Genomic DNA, 24,980 nt, shown 5'->3' with positions numbered 1-24,980 from the left:
TTCTCTGATCCATATTTGCTATCCATACCTAGATTAAGGCCTTTATCATCCTTTTTCCCAAACATTCCAGTAGATTGATCTCTCTGCCTCTTTCTATCTTGCTGACTTATAATCCATTCTCTGTATCATGTTCACAATTATATTTTCCAAATTGTGACTTTGAACTCCTTCAAAGGGCTCATCTAGAAGGGGAATCTAAACTTCCTAGGGTGGCATAAAAGTTTCTCCAAGATCATTCTGATACCCAAACATCTTCCTTCCTCTTGAACTCTTGTCCATAGTCACCTTCCACTCAGCCATATGGAACCATCCCTGTGGTCTACTAAGCTGGCCTGGTCTCTGTGCTGTTCATTTCACCTAGAATGATCTTTCTCTAATTATTTGCCTAGGAAAGCCTATTCACCCTTTTATGCCCACTAAATTCTGATCGACCAATGATTATACTATCCTAAAATGTACACCAAAATAAGATTCTGTGCACATTTTAAGATTCCTACCTACTTAATAAGATTAAGAAAAGAAAAAAAAATTAACCTAAACTCCACTGTGAAATGCTTTTTTAAAAAAATGTTTATTTGTTTATTTTTGGAATTGGATAGAGTGAGAGTGGGCATGCGAGTGGAGGGAGGGGCAGAGAGAATGGGAGAGAGAGAAATCCCAAGCCAGGTTCTGTGTTGTCAGCAGACCTGGGGGGCTCGAACCCACAAACCGTGGGATCACAACCTGAGCTGAAACCAAGAGTCAGACACGTAACTGACTGAGCCACCCAGACACCACTGAAATGTCTTTTTAAACTATATGACACCAAGTGCTTGGGTTGTGCTCAGCTTCCATAAATGAAATAATTCCAGGCACTGCCTCATGGAAAATTAAACCAGAATTATTAAAGGTTTTCAGTAAGATCCATCCCTTAGATTGCTCATGTATATGCAATAGTGTTGATGTATAAGATGTTGAATACGGTCATCTTAAATTCAAGTGTGAAGCTAGGCTATTAGCAATGGTACACTCTGAGTGGGCAGCTTAACAGGTTCAAATGCCCAGCTTATGTTTAGGAAAAACTGTTCTCCTAATAGTGTGCTTGACATGATCTTTCTTTCTTTTAGACCCAGGAGCATATAGAAGAAAGCAGAACTGGATGGGCTGGTGGAGTATGATTTTGCTATCTTTTCCTTATATTTTAATGACACTTCACAGATTATCAGCCATCAAAGGACTTTTTTAAATGTATCCAAACTGACACTACTTGTCTCATAGAAAAAACACCAAGGTAAAAAAAACACAGAGGTAGGGATCCTTTCAGCAGTTTTGTGCCAGACAATTAATGTCTATATATTTAAAATTCTATTGAGAACAAATCATAGTTCTCATGTCACAACCTTAACTTTTTCAACTGACTCTCTGATATTCATAATTAATATTCTTATTAAACAAAATAAAGGCTGTTTTTCAAAAGCAATTACAATTCCTGATCAACTTAAAATAATACTTACTAGCCAGTTGAATCCAGAAAAACCAAATACATTGGGTATTCATAGTAATTTAAACACAATCTGCCTCTTATTCAATTTCATATAAACTGAAATGAATAAATGAATTATGTATTCGTTTCCAGTTTTTAAGTGGTATCAAATAGGAAATCGTATATTTTGTTATGGTTTGTGATCACTAGATTTTTTGGATAGGCTTATTCAGTGATTGGTAAGAATTTTTAGTGTAAAAAAAATCATGATTTACAAAGTTACCAATTGTGTACAATATTCTATTTGAAGAATATAAAATAGGACAGAGACCAAGTGAATGTTGCATGGATGCTGCCATTTATTACAAATACATGATTGAATTCAACTAGCATTTGGATTTAAAAAAACAAGACAAAACACAGTTTCTCTGAGTAGCACAAGCAAAGAAAAAGAAGACCCTTAGGACCTGGCTTAACACATTAACCCATGATACAAGGACAATAAAGACTTCAGAGTTAATTGTAAGATGATAACTCATAAAAATTCAAAGTTAAGATGGGTAGAAAGAAGGTAAATTGCAAAGTAAAAATCTTCAGATGTCAAAAACTCCTTGTACATTTTTCTGGAGTTAGCAATTTTAGCTTACATATATTTACTCTGTCTTTAGTTAAAGATATCTCGGTTCTAAATAACATAAGAACTCTTTGCCACTGTACTAAATAACATAAGAAAAATCAGCAGTATTCAGTGGAAGGACAGAATTTTCTAAATTTTTGGAATCTTGGTCAATCCATAGCTCATCTTCTAAAAAGACAATGCCTAGATCATTGTTTGAAAACTTGAGGAGAGGGGAAGTTAATCTATGAGTTTACTCTCATTATAAAATTTCCAGGAAAGATTGGAGGCAAAGAATACTTTAAGACTTCCTTTGCTTGTATTCTCCGTGATGATAATATAGATAGAGTTACTGCAGAATATTATGAGTGACATGATTTTACAAATAGATAAACAAGGATACCAACAATCTTCTCAAAGACATGATCTTTGGAATCCATGCACATTTATTCTGAAAATGCTGCATGCGTTCAAAACACTCTGAAATATTTTAGATTGCATCTTTTGAAATCTCTTATTTATAGGCAGCTTGGAGTCAACATTTGTATCTTATCAATTTTTATAATCTGTATAGCACCAACCTTGTAATCTCAGCAAACATGAGCAGAGTGGATTAATTAATTAATTGATTAATTGCCTTCTAAAGCTGTAGAGCCTTGCTTTAAATACCCTCAGTGGAGGCACATACACATCCTTTGAGGGAAGATGAGATCCCTACATTAAATAAAAAATGATGCCAAAGTAAATCTAGTGAATAATGTATTATGTATCTGCAACATATGATTTTGTGCTAGATCATTTTAACATCTGTAGCTTTGGAATTCTATTGGAAAAAAAATCATCTTTTAATGTATTCATCTCAATCTCTTAAAAATTTAAAATAGTCAGTAAACTTTCTAAATACCCAAAGAGGTATTGTCAAAAATTCTTTGTAGTGATAACTTTCAGGAGTAAGTTCACACTCTCCCAAGGCAGCTGCTTTGAAGAAGTCATTAGATTTTACAAGCTTTGACATGTTTTTTGAAAGTCAGGCCATAGCTTCATATGCTTATAAGTCATATGTCATAATGTGCTGGATAGCTTCCTTTGACCTATAACCAAATCAGTGACTTAATAAAATTACCCAGAAAAAACCTAGGAGTATGAAATAACCTTTCAGACATTTGTTCAAGTAATATCTATGCACTTTTTAGAGAAAGTGTACAGGCTAGTCATATCAGTATAAAATTAAAGAATGATGTTGGAGAAGTTGTTCCTTTAGATTTTATTAAGGAGATTTAAACTGAAAAACACCTTTGGAAATCACCTGTGAATCAGAAAAGATTGAAGGACTTGCTAAAAGCAATGGACCTGTTACGGTGCGGGGCACGGAACTAGCAAATAGAACTTTACCTATCACTCTCTCTCCTCCAGCATGAGATAGTCAAGTGTCTTAATTTGGGGGATGTAGCCTAATATCTCCTTTGGTATTTGATCAGAAAAATAACAAACCATGAGTTCACTTTAAACAAATTTCTTTTTGCCCTGTAGGGAACCGACAAAAAGAACCATTTAATCAAAGAATGTAGTATTGAATCAGTAAAATTTGGAGAACAAACACTAAAAGCATAGACTACAATGCTGCATTTAAATTATTTTAAAATAATTAAGCAATACGGCCCCTCCCTTTGCTGTCAGTAAAACCCCTTTGTTCAGAAAAATGAGCTTGTGGATTTTTTTTTTTTTTTGACTTTTAAGTAAGCCTTTATTTCCTTATTTCACAAATAAAGTTGGCTGAATTGGTTGCCGGAAAAACGAGTTTTCTGCTTGATGCTTGGAAGTCTGTGCTTTTCATCAAATGTGGACTCAGCTTAGGCATCAGCCTCTGATATCTAGGACCTTGGGTTGTTTACCAACCATGGCAAGAAATTATCAGGTGGTAAATAATCTCACCTTCCAAGTAAAACAGTTTAAATGGCTTTGCAGATAGAGGTGAGTAATTTATCAGAAAATCTAAGCTGATAAAGAGACTGTGAAGAGGCCTTGTTAAAACTGAGGACCACCTAGTTACCTGTGCTTTCTAGGGTCCAGGTGTAACTTGATGCAAGACGCATTTAACTCAGGATGCATTATGGGGCTAGCTCTGGGAAAGTGAATGCGGAAATATTTCACACTCTCTTTAGCTCACCCAAGTTACCTGTTCATCTAAAGCAGCTGTCCTCAGTGTGCGCAATAAAAGGGGAGAAGATAACATTCTTTGCTTAGCGGAGATAGTCTTCCTGTTTGCCTGATTCTAAGATCTTCAAACACTCTGCCCTTTTTTTTTTTTTTCAATGAAAATGAAAGTTTTAAGTTTTAATCCAGAACAAAACCTTTTTTAAAGTTCCTTACTAACCAGAGGTGTGAGGAGACTATGTTTTTACTCTGGCATCTTAAAATATTTTGTGACCCTGGTTCCATTTTAGTGGTAAAAACAATGCACAGCCAGTTTTTTGTCTTTCACCCTAAGGAGTGAGAGGGAGGCATTGGAAAGTGGTTACTAGTAAGTAAGGATTATCATCATTTGTCTGAGAAGGCAAAGCTTCATTCTCAAATGAAACAATGGCTTGTCAGACTTATACTAACAAAATTCCATCCACAAAATTGCAAACCAGAATTTCTTTTCCCTGGGCCTCTTTTTCACTCAATTCACTCTTAATTTTATTTAGAGGCACAAGTCTCAATACACAGAATCCTACCAAGGCTGGTCTTATTATTAATGAAACTCATAAAGGAACCATGGAAGGAGACAGCAGTTTCTCCTTATCCCATTTTTTCATTTTGTGAAAGGCATCCATTCTATGCCAAAGTGATAAGACTTAGGACAGGGTATTAGTTTCCTGGGATCAATGTGACAAATCACCACAAACTTGGTGGCTTAAAACAATAGAAATCCATTGTGTCGCCATCCTGGAGGCTATAAGCCCAAAGTCAAGGTGTCAGCATGGTCCTGCTCCCTCTGAAGCCTCCAAGGAAGAATACTCCCTCTCCTCTTCCACCTCCTGGTGGCTCTTGGCAGGACTCCATTGGCTTGTAGCCATATCCCCAATCTCTGCTCCCATCCATGAAGCCTTCTTCCCTGTGTCCCTCTGTGTTTCTTTGTACCCCCTCTTTTTATGAGGACACCATTCATTGGATTTGGGGCCCACTCAAATCCAATATGGTCACATCTCAATTCTTACTTTGATTATATCTGCAAATAAGGTCATTATCCTCCTTCATTTGAACTGTTATGACAAAGTGCCATAGACTGAGTGGCTTAAAAACAACAGAAATTGATTTCTTACACTTCTGGAGGCTGAAGGTCTTAGACCAGGGTGCCAGCATGGTTGGGTTCTCATGAGAGCTCTGTTCTGGGTTGGAGACCACCAACTTCTTGTATCCTCAAGTGATGGAGAGCAGAGCAAGGGAAGCAAGCTCTCTGGTGATTCTTAGAGGGCACTAATCCCATAAGGCTCTACCCTTACGACCTCATCTAATCCTAATTACCTGCCTAATGTCCCACTTCCTAATACTAACCCTAATTCATATTAGGGTTTCAAAATATGAGTTTTAAGGAGACACAAACAGTCCATAATAGTCACATTCTGAGGTTCTGGGTTCACGTAAAATTTGGAGAACCCTACCCAGATCACTACAGACACCGCATCAAATAAGTTACATTTTAATAGCATGCAATCATAATCATCAATTTGGTCAAAAACCATCACTCAAAAGGCCTACAGCAACGAAAAGATACTGATGGTTTGGTTGTTGTTGCTTGGTCAATTCTGAAGGAGTTAAACATCTTGATTCCCTGTTGTGTGGAAACACTTCCAGCTAGAGAGAGCTGGCTTGGGATTATTTGTGGGAGTATCTACTGGCCGTGATGTAGAGTAGCTCTATCCTCACATAGCTATTTTACCATTTTACCTTCCTTTTATAACCCAACGGCCAGGAAAAAAGAAGCTGACAAATGTAAGATAAGGATATATATTTTTAATTTTTTATGTTTATTTGTTTTGGACACACACACACACACACACACACACACAACACAAGCAGGGGAGGGGCACAGAGAGAGAGAGACACACACAGGACCCGAGGTGGGCTCCACATTGACAGCAGGGAGCCGGACACGGGGCTCGAACTCATGAAAGAACTTGAGATCATGACCTGAGCCACCCAGGCGCCCCAAGGCTATTTTTTTATGGGAGAAACTACTAACTAAAATTTGGTCTGAGGACTTTTGCAGGATTTTAGTTATCTATACCATGAAGGAAATGAAAGTATGGTTTGCTGAGTGTCAGAGCCTCCTTAGGTCATTCACCAGTTTCCAGTAAATGACCAGTAGGGACCCTGGGAAGAGGTCAGAGATGGGTAATGAGGTCTGCTTCGCTCCCTGAGCTCAAGGAGCAAACCTCCTACTTGCTTGTCCTGGGTCTAGAAGTTTCTTTCCATCATGAAAAACTGTAACTAGCAGGGCATGATATTTTCATCTTTAAAATGTCTTCATTGAATCATTGGCATTAGGTGCTTGGCATCCGACAAATCAAAACTCAAAAAAACTATCAGCCTTCATGAGTCACGCTTTGGTCAAATACCACATTTTGAAGTTAGACTTGGCTACATGGCAACATTCATTTATGATTCTCTTAATTCTGTTCCAAACCACAGTGTCTCCAAGCATAGACATTCAATCAAATTAAACATTATAAACAGAGGGGCATGTAGTAGCAATTAAGCAGCAGTTGGAATGTGCAAATGCCTGTTGGAATCACTAGAAAAGCAGTCTAACTGAAAGAATGGCATTTCAGATGTGGTTGATGGACACTAGGGGAGGCAGGACATTCTGGTTCCAATAATCATGAACTATCCACTGCTTATAAAAAATTCTATAGTTTTAGTTTGGTTTGTCTTTTGAACATAACCTCTGTTCATTTCTTTCAGTTCTTTGTTTCAACACCAGTTTTCAGCTATGATGCCATTTCATACTACAAAATATTTAGCGACAAGGATGGCTACAAACATATTCACTATATCAAAGACACTGTGGTATGTTCCTTCCAAGATTTATCTCCTCAAAGATCATTCAGTTGAGGTTGCTCAAATAACGCTCAGCTTCACACAACATAATGTTTGTCTTTTTATAGGAAAATGCTATTCAAATTACAAGTGGCAAGTGGGAGGCCATAAATATATTCAGAGTAACACAGGATTCACTGTAAGTATTGCATGAAGCATGATGCACCATTCAGGTTTTAATTGGCACTGATGGACCCACAAGTGATACTGTACCACCTCTTAGTTAAAAGCATTTTTTGTTACTTACTCTGTAGTGTAGTTCAGACAGCTGTGGTTTCATTAAAATTGTGTATTCTTTAATAGTTAACATGATTTCTTTTAGGAAAGAATATTTAGTCAGCAGTCTCTTCTCTTCTGATACTTGGTAGATAGTTACATTAAAAGTATAAAATTTTAGAAATAATAACGACTTTTAAACAAAAATTTTACTCTTTAGCACTTGAAGAAATGAGCAAGCTTCAAAAGTCCATGAAGGGCAGCCCATAGATACAGAAAGTTTTTTGTAGTGATTCACTGTTATAGAAGTTTAAGATTATTATCTACAACAGCTATCTTTACAAAAAAGTTTATTTACTTATTTTGAGAGAGACAGAGAGAAAGAGAGAGAGGGAGAGAGAGCGCCAGGGGGAGAGACAGAGAGAGAGGGAGAATCCCAAGCCGGATCTCTGCTCTCAACACAGAGTCCAACGTGGGGCTTGAACTCATGAACCATGAGATCTTGACCTGAGCCAAAGTCAGGAGTCAGACGCTTAACCAACTGAGCCACCCAGGCTCCCCAGCTACCGTTTTTTGGGCAATTACTTCATACCATATACTGTAAAGTAGAAACAATTACCCTGGTTATACAGATGAGAAAGCTGATCCTTGGAAATTAACACGGCCAAGATTGCATATTTAATTAGTAGCAGAACTAGGATTCAAACCTAACACATATTAAATCGAAGGTTCTTATTGTGATCTCAACATGGGACTTCTTCCTTCCAGTTCTTTCCTCAGTCCATCCTGTGTGCTATCTAAATAAATCATCTTAAAATAATCATTTATGATCAAACTTCTCTAGTCAAGAATGTACAGTTTATTTCCCTTGCTTCTAATAAAGTCCAAATCCAGGGTGCTTTCTTATAACCTGCCTGTCATTATCTGTAATTCTAAGAGCAAAGAAGGGGAATCATTAGTCCAGGCTCACCGGATAAAAACATGTCGGAAACCAATTGTCGATTTATGGCGCTCTTGGAACATTTGACAAAGGAGTTTGAACATTATATGGAGCAGTCATTACAATCACCAGTGTAAGAAGAGTGACGAGATAAACGTGGATGGCAAATTTCAGACATAACAAGGTTAGGACTTCAGGGGAAACCAAAGGCAGGGAGACCCAGCTATGGTCATAATCCAGGCCTGCAATGATAGAGACCTAAACTAGAATAGTGGCAATAAAATATGGACTCTTTGAGGAAAAAGCTACGCCTCCTTTCTTTGTGTGTCCTTAGCACTTGACATAGTGCCTGACACATAGCTGGAATTCTGTAAATTAGTTAAGTGAGTGAGAGGAAGGGTAGATAGACGATAAAGACAGATGGAGGTTGAACAAGACTGGTGACTTCGTGGCAGTGAAGGAAAAGGGAAAGGCAAGGCAAACTGGACTCTGCTGCAAGTGTCAGATGAAGGTAATCAATCGCGAAGCCTTTGACAGAACAAGAAAGCTGTGGGAGGATGGGGGGAGGGTGGTGCTGTTTGGAAAAGATACTATTTTATTCACTAGTAGTTTGAGATGATGTGGGGGAAGGCAAGTGCAAGTGACCATCAGTCTATCAGAGTCCGTTGAAATCAGTAAAGTCATGTAGAAAAATGCTGGGTCAGAAGATACATTTAATCCTAGGAGTGATTGGCATTCTGTTGCCTTTTCTTTTTACTTGCGGGTAACAAGGTTTTTATGACAGTGAACACATAGTAGTACCTGAGCCACTGAACAACCTCAAGAATTAAAAATTGGTAACTAAACCTAACTTTCTACAGTCTATTATGCTCTTCTTGAAGGAAAAAAAAAGGTGGTTTCTTCGTGATATTCAGATGAACTCACAGAGGAGTGAAAATCATGCCACTAAATTGGATTTCCCACTTCATGGCTATATTAAGACAGGTTAGAACTGGGACCCAGATACTTAAGTAACAAGTATGTTCCCTTGTGACTTCTTTTGCATCTGGGTAAATCAACATGCCCCTTTGTGTTGTGTCGTAGTGTGGATACGTTTCTGGATTTATAACAAACTTCTCTGTCAGGGCTTCTATAAAACAAATCCAAAATATCTTCAGAATCACAAACAGAATTAAATGATATAACAAAGAGAAACCAGTAAACTTTATCATGGTAAGGAAGGGGGTGATATTAATCAATATCCTAGCTTATTTTGTATAACTCATAAATAATGAATCAGAATATAATATACCTATAATAAAAAAGAATATTTGGCACACTTTAATCCTCCTATGATTTGAAAGTCAGAGTAAGTATATAAAATTCAGTGTTATAAACAGCAATGACTGGGGCACCTGGGTGGTTCAGTCACTTAAGCATCCAACTTTGGCTCAGGTCATGATCTCATCGTTCGTGAGTTCGAGCCCCACCTCAGGCTCTCTGCTGTCAGCACAAAGCCCACTTCAGATCCTCTATGCCCCCTCTGTCTGCCCTTCCCTCACTCATTCTCTCTCTCTCTCTCTGTCTCTGTCTCAAAAATAAATAGACATTTAAAAATAAGTTAATAACCAGCAATGATTTATCTACATAAGTGCCGATTAATATAGTTTCATTAGATGAACATTGGACTACATTGTTTATTAGTACTAAAAATTCTATCACCATTTAGTTATAAATATTTATTTAATAGCTTCTGAATGTATTTCAGGTTTTATTCTAGCAATGAATTTGAAGGCTACCCTGGAAGAAGAAATATCTATAGGTAATTTATGTCAATTCATTCTAGTATTTGTATACATTAATTTGAATGAAAACATGTCAGAGTCCTTTGGATACATAGAATATCTTTAAAGCATAAATGTAATAAAAATAATATATGAATTAAGGTAAAACATTTGGAGCATACTGTACCCCACATCAGTATAAAATATACACCCCCCAAATACTAGCTAACTCAAAATGTCTTCAGAAAGAAAAGCCAAGGAATTCTAATGCTGATAGAAACATGATACTAAATACTTCAACTAAATTTAGAGGTAATTGACGATGTTCATTCACTTAGCAGACACTAATTAAGTCCCTATTGTGTACCAGGTATGGCGTTGATTCCCATATTGTGTGATTTCTTTTAACATGGTTCACCTTGGCATAAGCCTATTAGGATTGGAGAAAATTCCTCTCTCTTCCCAAATTAGTGTTTAAGTTGGCCCAATTGTCCCCTTGGCAAATGGAATGGTGGCCTCGCCCCACTAAACATTTTTAAAAAGGGAGAAGAAATGAATGGTGCCCTCAACAGCCCTTTCTGATGTAGAAGTAAAAGGCATAGCTACCATGGGCTGATAGTCTGCTATATGCCAGGCACGTTTTTATCTGCTTTACATATGTAATTTTGTTGAATCCCTACAACTTCAGGAGGCAGGCAATACTGTTATAACCAGAATTTGTACCTGGGCATGCTGACCTAATCCCCTTACTGTTAACTGCCTACTTAATATTTCCAAGATGACACCAAAATGTGAACATGAATGCGGACTGTAACCAAGGAAATAAGAAATTTTCCCTCTGCTGCATTCCTCTGCTCCTTCCTGTATCACGACTTCTTATCTGTTGGGGAGAATCCCTCTATGGCACCAGCACTGTCCCTGGTTCCCCTCTACCATGTCCAAGGCAAGATCAAGGGCAGCAGCAGAAAGAACACTGCAGCAGCCACCGATTATCTTACCAGTCACAACAGATTCTGACCCTGACCCATGTTGGCATCATACCATCTAGTCTGCCCCAAATGAGATTCTGATTCTGAATGTTTGGGGTAAGGTCTTGGAGTCTGTATATTAAAACCAACCACCTCCTTCAGGAGCCATGCAGAAGTTTCTACTGGGGAGAGGGTGTAGGTCCATGTTGGCTTATGTAAGAATGCCGGTAGGGAAGCATTCCCAGGAAGAGCTTCTCTGAACCAACACTTCCTTCTGAAAAGAATGAAAGGCACAGGAGGCACTTAAAAACTGTGTTTTTTTTTATTTCCAATTTGCTTATTACTAATTTCCCCTTCCAGATATATGATAAGAACAGCGACCCTTTTCTTGGTGAGACTGCCAGATTTCCTTGCATGTTTTACATGGGAGTACAAAAAGAGAGATGGAAAGATGAAGAACTATGCATTGCCAACCACTTTGTAAGATGTGAGAGATGAATGGCTATGGGAAGTGGTTACCTCACTTCCATTCAAGGTGTTAGGTATTTCTCCCACCCCAGAGAAACTGGGGGGGCTTCTCCCTCAAGTCTGGTGCCTCTTCAAGCAAAGATGATTGAAAATCAGGCTACATCAAAATACTGTAATTCCCCTTCACTTTAAATGATATTGGCAAGAGAAAAATAGAGTGGGTTTGATGTCAATATGTAAATTAGTCATTTTACATGGAGTAGTACATTTTGATAAATACAATCTCAAAATTTCAGCTTAGTTTTATTTTCATTTTCCTCTAGAATTAGCATTGGAAGCTATCCTCCAAGCAAAAAGTGCATTACTTGCCATCTAAGGAAAGAAAGGTGCCAATATTACACAGCAAGTTTCAGTGACTACGCCAAGTACTATGCACTTGTCTGCTATGGTAGGTAATGGACCCAACACGAACTCTACCACATCACTGCCAGTGTGGTCGCCTTCATCACCACTATCCTCTAGCTGGTCTTAACTACGGGTTATCAAGTACCTTTATGGGAGGGGATCTTACCTATGTTATCTGACCTGATGCTTATGGGGGAAAAGAATGAAAAGAAGATAGGAGAGCATTATTATCTCTCTTTTTTTTTTTTTTTTTTTTTCGCAGTTGAGGAAATAGAATAGCTTGCAAAAGGTCTGCACTGCTGGCAAGCATCAGAGTTAGGATGGGACCAAGGATCTATTAACTGTAAATCCCAAGCTCTTACCCGCCACCTGCCACAGCACCATCTAGTTATATGCAAACACCATCTAGCAGCTATTGCAGCAAGACTCGAGCAATAGTATTGAAAGAAGCATTCTGTGTTAAAAATGGTTGCCGGACTTCGGCCCCATTTGCCTGGAAAATGTCAAACTCTTATAGCCAGGAGGAAGAATAACGTCCTAGAAACCTGAGCTCCTTCCCTTTGAGGCTAATAATTCTTTGAAGTACAGTTTCAGCAAGGATGGAAAATAAAGTTTGTCACCCAGAATGTCCTTTCTAAATTTGGGAAACATAAGAATTCATTCAAATATTAAAAAGTCATGGGTAATTAAATACACTAAATACTTCATGGTTTTTTTTAGGTCATGTGTACATTTAGCTAATAATTTCTATCCAAAATATTTTATTTTATGCATAACATCTTAGCTATATCTTGAACATATGAAAAGCAATGAAACAGGTCAGGTTGGGCATCAGTAGATCAATGAAATATGTTGGGGTCACGGAGATTTAGAAAATGGACTTGAGAAATACCTACTTTTCCATTCTCTGTCCCATCCCCATAATTAAATCCCTGAGTTTCTCTGGTGGGGAACAGCAAAAAGAAGATTTTATTACAAAATGCACACCACTCAACTCTTTCTGGTATCAACTCCCAGTGGAAGGCAGCTCAGAGAACAAAAGGAATCTTTGCCTGATGGAGATCCCTGAGCAGTTGCAGAAGACCCCAGGTTCTTTACTTCCCAGAAGGAAGGCTTCCCTGACATGCCATTCTCCTCACTCCAGTCATCTGGCCCCTGAACCAGAGCCCCAACTCATTTGACTGCGGAAATGAATAAGCATTTTACCCCAAATGCCCCCTGTAAGATGGCACAAGCTGTTGGTTTGTTACAACTATTTTCACAAAATGTTGGGTCAATGACATCTTTGAAAAGCCAAGAGATTGTTGTTCATAATCGTATGTGCTGAATGTGGTTATGGTACTTAAAGTTATATATTAAATGTCCTTGTCAAATTATATGCAACATTTTTCAACCCAAGCTATGTATTCATGCAAAACATATTGAAAGCTTACATGCCAGGCATGTAGTATCATTGAATTAACTCTACTGAGTAATCTGTTTGTCTTTCTCTCCTGAAGGCAGAGGATGCTTTCCTTTAATCTTCACATTCATAAGGCCAAGAAAAATGGCTAATGCATAATAATTATGTATAATGTATAATGCATAATTGTTGAATGAACATAGGTACGAAAGAAGATCCAAGCATTACTGCCTTTTGTGAAGTCTAACAAAAAAACTTTTTCTTATGCCGATATATTTACTGATAAAGACATCAGTGACCCTACACTTGCATACACTCATTTGTGTTTATGTGCGTTCTGCATTTGCATAATGCTTCAACCCTTTTTGAAAGCACTATGCCACTTTTTATAGCGGTTTGTCTTCCTAATGTTTGCTCGAGTCTGAGTGCCCACTGAAAAGATAAGGAAGCAAAGACTAAGCTCTCCTCAAAAGTTGGTGGAAGAGTCCTTTCTAGAACTTGAATCGCCTGACTTTTCCACACTCACTCTTGCTCGGCAGTATGGTAATTTCCCATTTAGCAAAAAATATACTGTGTGGGAAGCATCACATCGTCTGGTGTTTTTGAAGCTCCAGTAAAATGAGTCACTGAGCCATCATAAGAAAAACCTTGAAATCTTTCCCTTTAGGACTAAGAGTAAAGCCTCATTATGTAACTTCAAACTCTCCAAGAGAGATGGTGAGTAAATCCCAGAGAATAGGATTAAATAGGTGAAAACCCTCTTTGTGATGCCGATGGAACAAAAGTAATGCAAAGGGGGGATTCCAGACAATTGATGCTTTTATGTCATTTGTGCTCAGGTCTTTTGTATCTAGGGCAGTCAGTTATTATTTAGTGTCATAATTTGGCCAGAAAAGATATGCTAGTTGTCACTACTGGAACCACATACCCGTGAAAATTCCATAGGATGGATGCTGGTTGACTAAAGTCAACAAATTCTGATTCATGTTTCATTTCCTTACATTCTGACCACAAATATAATATGCATTTGTCCCTTCTAATACCTTTGAAGAAAAGCTGGCCAAAATGACAATCTCTGAAATTAAGTTCTATACAATTTTGGCACTCCACACAATAACGAATTGTTGTTTTTTTGAGGGAGTCTAATAAATAGTATCCCTTCTCCTCACTCTCAAGTTAGACTGAAGGGTCATGAAGGAAATTAAACTATTTAGCTTTATTACTTGTAAATGTTAATTGGAAAATGTGGTTAAATGTGTACAGCTTCCTAATATTGTACCTCAGAATTACAATTACACAAATATGGGTATGACTGGACAGCCACTGGCTGCCCCCACAGAGCCCGGCACTATCCTATTTGGAACACTGAGGACCCGACAAAAGCAGGGAGAACAATGCCAGGAACAAGGCAGAAGAAGGAGTTACTTAAATCTAGGTCTTCTCAGAATTCATCAAAAGGTCACCCCTCCTCTGCTTGCCTGGGATCCAGGGTGCTACCCGAATGATGTTCCAAAAAGAAGGCAGAAGTATCAGAAGTCTAACGAAGCTCTACCCCTAACCTCCATGTTGTTTCTTTTAACGCATTGACTGCCTGAGCAAATTTATCCTTTAAGAGGATATTATTTTATCTCTCAAGTGAGAGAAAATTAGTGCTTAATTATTTGTAGGTCTTGTTAAAATGGCCAGTTTCTGCACAGAGGCCCTGAGTTCCATGCTGGAATATGTAGTGGACACTGACGTGCCACCCAGAACCTCCCACCTCAGGACTGAACCCCTCATTCTGCCAGCTGCTGAGAGTGCCAGCAGCTGACAGCTCACAGCTGAGCTCCCACCCTGGGACGTGCCTTGCCACAGCCAATGGCCACTCCATTCTGTGTAAAAGCCAGCCCAGCTGGTACATGAAGGCAACTCTGCAGGCCATCCAGCTCCGGAGCTCCCTGTGGGCGTCGTCTGAGTTTTGTGTTTTGACTGCACTGAAGCCCACCTTCCCTCACTGCCTCATCCCTCCTAATACTACCCCAGAAAAACTGCTCGCCCACAAAACTCCTGCTGGGTCTGTTTCCCAAGGAATGTGACCTGCCACAGCACATTTGAACAGGCAACAGATTCTAGATAAATTTATTTCTTCATTTATTAATTACATAGAAAAAAGATGTTGAGTTCTACTGAGCATTGAACCAAGAAGCCAGACTGAAAGTATTATCTGGGTACTGGTGAAGGTTATTGGATAATAGAGACTTAGCTAACGTAGCTCATACAGCATGGTGTCTTCTCAGAAGGCCATTTGCCACAGCAGTCTCTGGGGTCCATTTCTGTAACTAGATCCTGGACTATTCAGGATCCCTCCTGGTAAAGCGCACCGGTGACTCTTCTCTCACATCTCATCTTTGGGCTCTGATCTCTTGTGTAGGTTAAACTTAACTTACAAGATGATGTTTTCTTCTCTCTGGGGAAAAAAAAATAGCTGTAGAATTAAAAGATGAAGTTGAGCCTGACATTAACCACAAAGATGACCAGCAGTTCTTATTGGAAACCCAGGGTTTATTTAAAAGCTAAAGCATGTGTTTGTTTTTATCCTGTGCACAGGCCCAGGCCTCCCCATTTCCACCCTTCATGACGGTCGCACTGATCAAGGTACGCTCTCTTGCATGCTGCTGTCTAAAGAAACCCTGAACTGTCAGTGACATCACACTAGAGGAAGCAAGACACTTTCCTCACACCAACACGGGGACTGTGATGGAGTCTTGTTATCATAAAGCCTATTGTTACGTAGATTTGGGTATTCTTTGAGTCAGACTGGACCCTATGAAATTTAACAATTATTTGCAGTAAGAACCTGGCATAACACGGATGGGTTGTTATCACAGGGATTCATACTGTCTTCCCCAATCGGCCCCTTAAAAAACACAGCAGCTTAGCACTAGAAGGACAGTTAGGATATTTAGCACAACCTCCCTCCCAAATCAGAATTCCTGCTTTTTTTGTAACATCCCAAACTGGAGACAAATTCCAGATATAAGTCCAGTTCAAAGCAGAGGGTGACTATCATGCTGGCTTTTTGTTTTAACAGCTACATCACAGTGTTGCTACGTATGAAAGCCCTGAAATTCAGAGGCTTTTCCCATCTTCAACTATGATCAAGATCGTCCTCCTCCATCCTGTATTTATGATATAGGTTAAAAAGGGTTCACAGACCAAAGATGACTATCTTTGCCCTCGGCGGAGTTATCCAAGTGTGTCACTGCCCCGTGCTCTCCCAGCAGTTCCCCGTTGTCTTCTGATTTACTATTAAAGGACATTTTAGGTTGAAGTTGATGGAGACAAGGGACAATGAGGGACTTGAGCACTTGTGCCTGTGATCCTGATCCCTGAACAGCTTTGATGACAAGTCAGGAGACTGTTTTGGGATTAGTTTGGCTGCCAGCACAATGGCTCAAGTATAATAGGTGAAAATATGGTAATGAGGAAAAACAGAGTCAATTCAGGAGCTCTGGACAGGACAGGCATTGTAATACAGGGACTGTGAATTTAGTTTCATTTTGAAGTTTTGTTGTTTTTTTTTAACCTTGTGGCTAATAATGAAATACTTTTAAGAATAAGTGATTGTATTTCTCAATATGGCTCAACTCAACCTTGAGTAAGAGACATTTTAAAGCAATACTACATTCAAATCTGTAATCTTTTGCTTTAATGGAAATTCCCATAAATGTATGATTTCCATTTTATCATGGCTGTTAAAGGTCAGCTTCCCTTTTCTCAGGGCATGAATTTCCACTCTCTTATTATCCTTCTCCTCTTCCTGCCAGGTATCGATTTCTGTACTGCATACAAAAGTGTTACTACTTCTCCCAAAACTTACAAAGCAGGCGCAGTGTTCATGTCATTTTCATTTGTCATATGTATTTATATGTTTTCTAACTCTCCTACAGAACACAAATTTTTTTAGAGCATAGTTATGCAAACTTGCCTAGCGATGAAATTCTCCAGAGATATTTATCATAAAGGCCTGAGCTTTCAGGCGCGCCCCCAGAAATTCCAGTTCAGTACCTCTTTGACTGGGCTAGAGAATTTGTATCTTTAATAAATTCCCAGATACGTCTTGGAGCTGCTTTTTAGAATTGATGCTGTGTCTTCTATTCATTTGTAGCTTTTGTTTTCTTTTGTTTTGTTTTTACCCATTTTCCATTGCATTTCATGCCAGAAATCTTTATTCAACATATATTTATTAAGCACCTATCACAATAACCCAGGCACTGTGCTGGATACTAGATCTTAAAAATGAACAGATACTGGATTAGATATGACTGGATTAGATTAGGTAGATTTCCTTTCCTCAAGGAAATTATAGATCAATGGGGAATGCAGACATGTGAATGGACAATACTGTGGGGTAGAGAATTCAGATACGGGAAATAGAGCATGAAAGCACATAAGCAGGGCACCGCATCTGGGTTTCAGGGGTTTGGAAATGTCTCATAAGGATAGATACGTCAAACTGGAAACCCACAAATATGAAGGAGGTATTAATTCTGCTTGGATGTCTGGCTTGGTCAAGTGGATTGATATTGATGTTTTTTTTTTTACTGGACGAGGGATTCACAACAGAGAGAATATTTTTGTGGAGATGATGAGTTTTATTTTTAACGTTGAGCTTGAGGCACTGCGACGATGTCCAAGTGGAGCTGACTGGAGTGGCAAAGTTTTGAATCTGGACATCACGGGATCAGTTTGGACTGAAGATGAGGAACACGAAGTCATTACTTTACGAAATATATGGTTACTGAGGCCATGGAAGTGGATGAGACTGCAGAGTAGGAAAAATGAGGGTGGGCGGAGGTAGTAGAAAGTGAGCCTAGAATAAAACTGTGCAGAATACCAACATGAGAAATGGGAAGAGGAAAATGACCCTGTAAAGGAGACACAGAGGGACCAGAAGGAGGACAACCTTGCGGATATGGTATCAAAGAAGGCAGGGAGGAGGGCAAAGAGGGCAAAGAGAGAGTGCCCACCTGTGTCAAGTGCTGCAGAGAGTGAAGTGAGACCTGCTCTAAATCAATGAATTTAACAAGAGGGAATTAGCATTGTTTTGGTCGGAGCACTTTCAGAGAACAGTGCAGGTGGCAGCCAGAATAAAGCAAGTTTAGGCCTGCAGAGGAGGTAGATAAAAAGGCAGTATTTTCAATAGGTCTGACTGAGGAGAGGAGGGAGAGGGGGGTGGATGATGGCTGGAAGCAGTTGATAGAAGTTCAATTTTGTTTTTGAAAGATAATAAACATTTGAGCGTGGTTAAATGCTGATGGAAGAGATGAAGAGACCAAAGGGGTTGAAGACACAAAGGAGGGGAGTCCCCAAGGAGTTGGGAAAATGGATGGAGTCCAGAGACAGGTGCAGAGATTCATCCCTGGCATTGTGCGGAGCAAGAATGAAGAAATTACTAATGTGATTTACTACAATTTCATATAATGTACACAAGTTTGTAGACGTTGCAGAAAACAGTACAATGGCTTCATTTTATCTGCAAAGTGGGGTCGGGCCATTTGAAAATAACATAGTACCTCAACCATGTGCTTTAGAAACCCAGAAGAGTTGGCCCTTGACATAGCCCAGTTGAGGCTTAGTTGCTTCGGGCACAGCAGGTTACCCAACTGATTGAATGACCCCGTTTATCAGCTTTTCCACAGATTCCTCACATAATTTAATTAATGAGCAACATATAGTAGTTAATGCAATTGAAACAAAAGTTTCTGGCATGGTCCATCCTTTTTCTTTTTTTATTTCATCATAATGAATAGTCCACAAAAAATACAGAGCACATCCTACGTGCCTATCATGTACTAGGTACTGCGTATACAATGATGAGTGAAATAAGTTTGAAAGGTACAGTCTAGACTGCAGCACTCCTCCCACATTATTGGCTTTTAATGCAAAGCCACATAGAGAAGCCCAGTCGGCATCCCCCAGCCACAGTCCTATGAAATCCCATTTTGCTCCAAGGGGTGGGCAAAATTGCCAAGTTACCGTATGTACAAATGCTTCTCTGCACTATAGAGCATTAATAAGCTTATAAATTAAATTTGGCATTCAATAAGTCTTGAATCAGTAAGTTCAACAGCTAGCCAAATGGAGAAGTGAAAGTCTAACCAACCTGCCAACACTTGGGTATGATCTTCCAGTACCTGTTGGTAAAATGATAAAAATAAATAAGCAAATAATAAATATAATAATAACTAAAATATAAAAAGAAATAATAAGCAATTATAACACACTCTGTGACTCCACACAGGATTCCCTTTATCCATAATAGCTCCACACACAGAACCCACACAAAGAGAATGAAGAATTGGCTCCATTGTACTTAGAATTGTATATTTGTTTTTTGTTTTTTGGGTTTTTTTCTAGTTTTAGCTTTTAAGATGCCACAAGTATCTCTTTCCTGATGGATTATCCAAAGTTAAAATGAAATTTATTATGTATCTTATACAACTCATACCAAAACATCTATACTTGTTCTAAGATTAAATATAACATGTTGGAACAAAATGCCATGAGTATATGAAAACTGAGAGTTACAAGGGAAGTGGTTTGGCAAACTTAGTGTAGTTACAAGTACTCCTCCAGTTCCCTATCTTCAAGGACCACTTTTTAAAAAGGCACAAAAACAAGAAGTTCACAGGATGTCTTTTGTAAAACCTGCCATATCTCAGAAGTCATCCAGACCTTCTTTTAAAAAATAAATCTACAAATTCCACATGCCATATGAAAGTCTAACTTTTCTCTAGAAGATAGCCAGTATCAATTCCAGTTCAAAATCAAACTTGCAAAAAGCCCTCTATTGCTAGAAATCCATTTGCATAGATCACCAAACTACAGCCTCAGGAGATCAATGGATTGTTCAGTTTCAAAGATTAAAGTGTGAAACGGAATTAATTTCACATATAAACAGCAGTCTTTAAGAAGATCTTTTAAGGTGAAAGACAGAAAGAGAGCATAGTGTTATATATTGTTATTTTACTAAGGTATGTAACCACCTTGAGGGAAACGATCTGAAGGAATATAATGTGCAATAGTTCAATTACAAAAAAAGGAAGAATATCGTGTATTACTTAAGCAGAGCAGGAAAGATTAAAAATAAACATGTATTTTAAAAAATCACAGAACTGATACTTGATTTTACACATTGAAAATTTTAAAAACAAACTTTGTAACTACATAATCAATTATTTTAATTGAGATTCCAGCAATATAGATTGTATTTCTTGTTTTTTTTCTTAGATGATAAAAAAGTCACCTTCTCAGATCATACATAGTTTCACGTTAGAAAAGTTGGAGATGGGAAAATATGGGGAGTAAACGTTACTGTCTCTGTGGTTCTGCTCAAAATGTGTTGCGATGCCATAAGGATCAGTACAGGAGACAATGATTGATGTCCTCATAAACTCATACCTGCTTTAAAGGCTGGGTTAAAAATATGCTTGGCAATATGAAACTTGCTACACAGTTCCTTATACAGTTTCAGTTTTATCCATATTAAAACCAAAGGAATTTTAAGACAGGAATTTTCTTGTGTTAATGCTATTAATTAAAAATGAGCATTTTATTTTTTAAGAAATTAAAATCCTGGAAGAAAACAAGGAATTGGAAAATGCTTTGAAAAATATCCAGCTGCCTAAAGAAGAAATTAAGAAACTTGAAGTGGATGAAATTAGTAAGATCTTATAAAAATTTCTCATTTACAAATATGAAGCTGAACACTTATCTTGCTTTTAAAAAAAAATTACAGGGTAAATATTATAGTCCAAACACTACAATATTAAAATAACTTAATTCAAGCAATCTTACTACTATAATAGAGTTTCACAGAATGTCTTTAATATGTTTGTAAATAGAGTTGATCTGATACTTTTCTATAGCTCCGCTTCAACCCTGATATTTTTTAAAAGTTTATCTGATTTTAATTTTAGTACGTGTGCTTCTAGATAAACAATAACTCAAGATTTCTAGTAATTTATAAATTTGACAAAAATACACAGTAAAAATCAACTTAAAACATATGCTCGATTCTTCATAATTAACTAGTTATAAATTTATTTTCTGTTATATTGTAATTAAAGAAAATAAATAATGACATATAGTGGAATAAAGATTTTTCTTTTTTTTCCCAAGCTTTATGGTACAAGATGATTCTTCCTCCTCAATTTGACAGATCAAAGAAGTATCCCTTGCTAATTCAAGTGTATGTAATATTTTCTTTGGTGTAAAAACTATTTACTGAAAATATGTTAAATTAAATACACATTTATGAGATAGAATGAACCATTCTCCTTGGTAACAGTTCCTATTGATGCTGTTTTTATATATTCCTCAACTAATCAGAGTAAATAAAATATGGCTATTTAAAATAGAATGAGGAAGTTTGGGGATTTTAGATGGACTGGCTTGCATTTGCTGTCTTGAATTTCCTTTGTATGGCAAATTGCCGAATGTGTCAGAATACCTTTGAGATAGAGAAATTGCAGCCAAAAAATATTGTAAATCATCTTAATGTCTTATGTAAGTGAGTTAGAAATGAAATAAGGGAATGGAATACATTTAGTGGAATCACACCCAAAATCAGTGCTGACCTACACACAATTTGCTTAAAACACCATGCATTTTTTTTAGTATATCTTATGCCTGCTTTTAGCAAGTGGCAGGTGGCAGAAATGACGAAAAACCCACACATATTCCTTGAAATGCCAACCCTAGATGTATCCGTTTTGGGGAATAGGAGAGGCTGTGTCCCAAAACAACTTCCTTGTAGCAAACCTCTGGGAAAAGCCTGGTCCTCTCTTGATTTTGAGCCAGTTCTAATGCCACTGTTATTGAAATTTTATCATACAAATGTACTGGAAATACTAAAGGCAATTCTTAGCTACGTTGAGAAGTTGAGTTTTACAAAGGAATCCAAGTTTTTTTTTTTTTTTTTTTCCCTTTAGGTATGGTGGTCCTTGTAGTCAGAGCGTAAGGTCTGTATTCGCTATTAGTTGGATTTCTTATCTTGCAAGTAAGGAAGGGATAGTCATTGCCTTGGTGGATGGCCGAGGAACAGCCTTCCAAGGTGACAAACTCCTGTATGCAGTGTATCGAAAGCTGGGTGTTTATGAAGTTGAGGACCAGATCACAGCTGTCAGGTGAGCACCTCATTCAAACAGAAACTGGCGTGCAACAAAAGTCATGCAATCACTGTCGGGTTTCTCCATCTTTCATGATTTAATTCTTTTTGTCTGTTTTCCTAACTTCCTCTCAAGTTAACATTAATCTTAAAGAGATATTTTTGCCCAATATGAGAAAAAAAAATAATGGTAGACAAGAGTTAATAAATGTGTAGAAACAAGATTTATAGTGATAAATGACAAATACTCTCAGTGTTTCCGTCGTTCTGATATCCTTTCGTTGATTCACATGGCTCACAACTAGAAAAAAAAATTGTGTAACTCTAGGGATGGTCTATAGGAAACCAAACATCTGAATTTGCTCAAGCATTGTGGATTCTATCTCATAGACTTAGAAATGTCTCGAGATTTCCTCAACACCCTACACTTATAGATACTAAGCATTCTTTTGTAATTAAGCTAGCTGTGAAGTTTAGCTGTGTTAGCATGAAAGTGTTTTCCTGTTTTCATTTGACAAAACATGCATTTTATGTAATACAAATTATATTATGAAAACATTCATGGGGAAGGCAGACCCATAACCTGAGTCCTTCCCAACCACATTCTCAACCATAATTTGCGTCTCCATCACTTTTCTGAAACAAATAGAATATAGGCATCAAAATTGCTGTTTATTTGGAAACACTGTGCAGGATGCTTCAGGATATTTCTCTATAGTTGTTGGGTTTCTGTTATTATGTTGTGAGTATGTGAAGTCAGAGAACAGTAGTTTATAAATGTAAAAGCCAACACAGGCCAATTGCACCCTTAGTCGTGGATATATATGTGTGTGTAACGGCTTAAGGTCAGACATTGTTGCACAACAAAGAGCAATTTAGAAAATTCATTAGCACATTCCTTTTATCATCTTAATGTCACTGGTAGTTACTGATTTCAATATAGCATACACAATGAAGATTGTATTTAACAGCAAGGAGGTGGGCCCAGACAACACTTTTCTGTGTTTTTGTCTCTAATCAAAGCAGAAGAGTTTAGACTCACAAGTAATTATTTTTAAAAATAGAAAAGTAATCATAACCCATATGTTTTCAAATTTTCCTTCCATTCTGTGAACAGTAATATACACACACTTCTATAACACAAAATATTCAATTAAAAACAGTCTATTTGAATAAAATCTGACAAACGAATAAGTAGATTATTAAATAACACTATGAAATCTCTAGGTGTCATTCACACCTCATTTCTAGGAGGCTCCATCTTTCTTGTTAATCCAGATTATTTGGCCTGTCTGCTATTAACCTATTTAGGATAATCTTCTGCCCTATGGAGAGACACAGAAGAGATAGCTCAAAGAAAAATCCACCACGAGATCAGTTTCTCACATATGAATGCCATTGTGGAAATATGAACACCATTGTCAGTATTATAGACCTAATTCTTTAAGGATTATTATTATTATTTTTGGCACTGCAGGTCACATCTATTTTTATTTAAACCATGCAAGAAACCTCAAGGGTACGCAATCCTGGGACCACATCAAAAGACAGATGTAGGTTATACCTCATTCGTAATTCAGTTACATCTTTTCCAAAGTTCGTAGCGCTAAACAGTGGTTTGTTCTGGCATTGGTTGAAAACCAAACTTAACAGAAGCAGCTCATCATCCCAATCTACCAATAACAACAAAGTGCATCATTATGTGTTTTGCACTTATTTACCACCAAAGTTGCAGCATTTGTATTTAAGAATACCTCAAGAAACAGAGCAGATAGCTTCTTATCGTGTTTCTTGGATGGAATGAAAATCGAAACCTGAATCCCATGTACAGGCCTTAGCTAAAATTGTTATTTCTGCTGTTCAATATATAGGACATGAAGCCACAAATTGTACCAATTTTCACAATAATATAAATGTCTTTGGCATTTAGAATTGAAGATAGACCAGAGGCAGTTATTGGCTACCTTTACCTTCTCTGAGCCATTTTTAGGATGGAATCTAAAGAAAGTCTTCCTGCTATAGAGCAGGCATATGTTCACTCATTTGCTCAGCCATTCAACAACAGATCAAATATTAATGTATGCCATTGCAATCCACTCTGTATAAAACTGTGCAATTTTTATAATCTCTACTTTCAGTGCACTTACAATCTTTGTAAAATGGATAAACCCCTGGCACTCTGAAGGGACAGCATTGCCATTAGATGGAACTTTTACTAAACACCCTAGTGAACAAGGGGAGGCTGTGTGGCCCGTGCACAGCACGTATGCAACAGTGGAGATGCCAGTTGAGGCTGGTCTGGCTTTGCTTGAAAGCACCATTCTGCAAAAGTGAAAGGGAAGCCTTGGAACCGGATGCTTTGAGAAAACAAAAGCTAAAAAGGATAGATTTATAATGATGATCCTGGGAATAATTCAACCGCATGTCTGCCAAGAAGTGTTTTAGGAATCAGACACTGAACGTCTGACATGGGAATTGGGATTGTAATCCCTTTATGGTAGCCCTCA

The 24,980-nt window shown here is 37.8% G+C and overlaps 1 protein-coding gene across 2 annotated transcripts in view; it reads left to right on the top strand.

Annotated features, from left to right (window-relative positions):
• The window catches only part of LOC123598990 (fibroblast activation protein alpha), a 73,903-nt gene that overhangs the window by 34,446 nt on the left and 14,477 nt on the right, over positions 1–24,980 (top strand). For both annotated transcript variants that reach the window (XM_045480011.1, XM_045480012.1), the window contains 9 exons: positions 1,107–1,151; positions 7,026–7,130; positions 7,229–7,299; positions 10,064–10,117; positions 11,839–11,963; positions 15,909–15,956; positions 20,929–21,027; positions 21,486–21,555; positions 22,298–22,492. In XM_045480011.1, the coding sequence (XP_045335967.1) occupies positions 1,107–1,151; positions 7,026–7,130; positions 7,229–7,299; positions 10,064–10,117; positions 11,839–11,963; positions 15,909–15,956; positions 20,929–21,027; positions 21,486–21,555; positions 22,298–22,492 (812 nt within the window). The remainder of the gene's footprint in view (positions 1–1,106; positions 1,152–7,025; positions 7,131–7,228; positions 7,300–10,063; positions 10,118–11,838; positions 11,964–15,908; positions 15,957–20,928; positions 21,028–21,485; positions 21,556–22,297; positions 22,493–24,980) is intronic.

This window comes from Leopardus geoffroyi, chromosome C1, assembly GCF_018350155.1.
Source record: "Leopardus geoffroyi isolate Oge1 chromosome C1, O.geoffroyi_Oge1_pat1.0, whole genome shotgun sequence".
Classification (NCBI taxonomy): domain Eukaryota; kingdom Metazoa; phylum Chordata; class Mammalia; order Carnivora; family Felidae; genus Leopardus; species Leopardus geoffroyi.
This window is presented reverse-complemented; position numbering and strand designations above follow the sequence as displayed.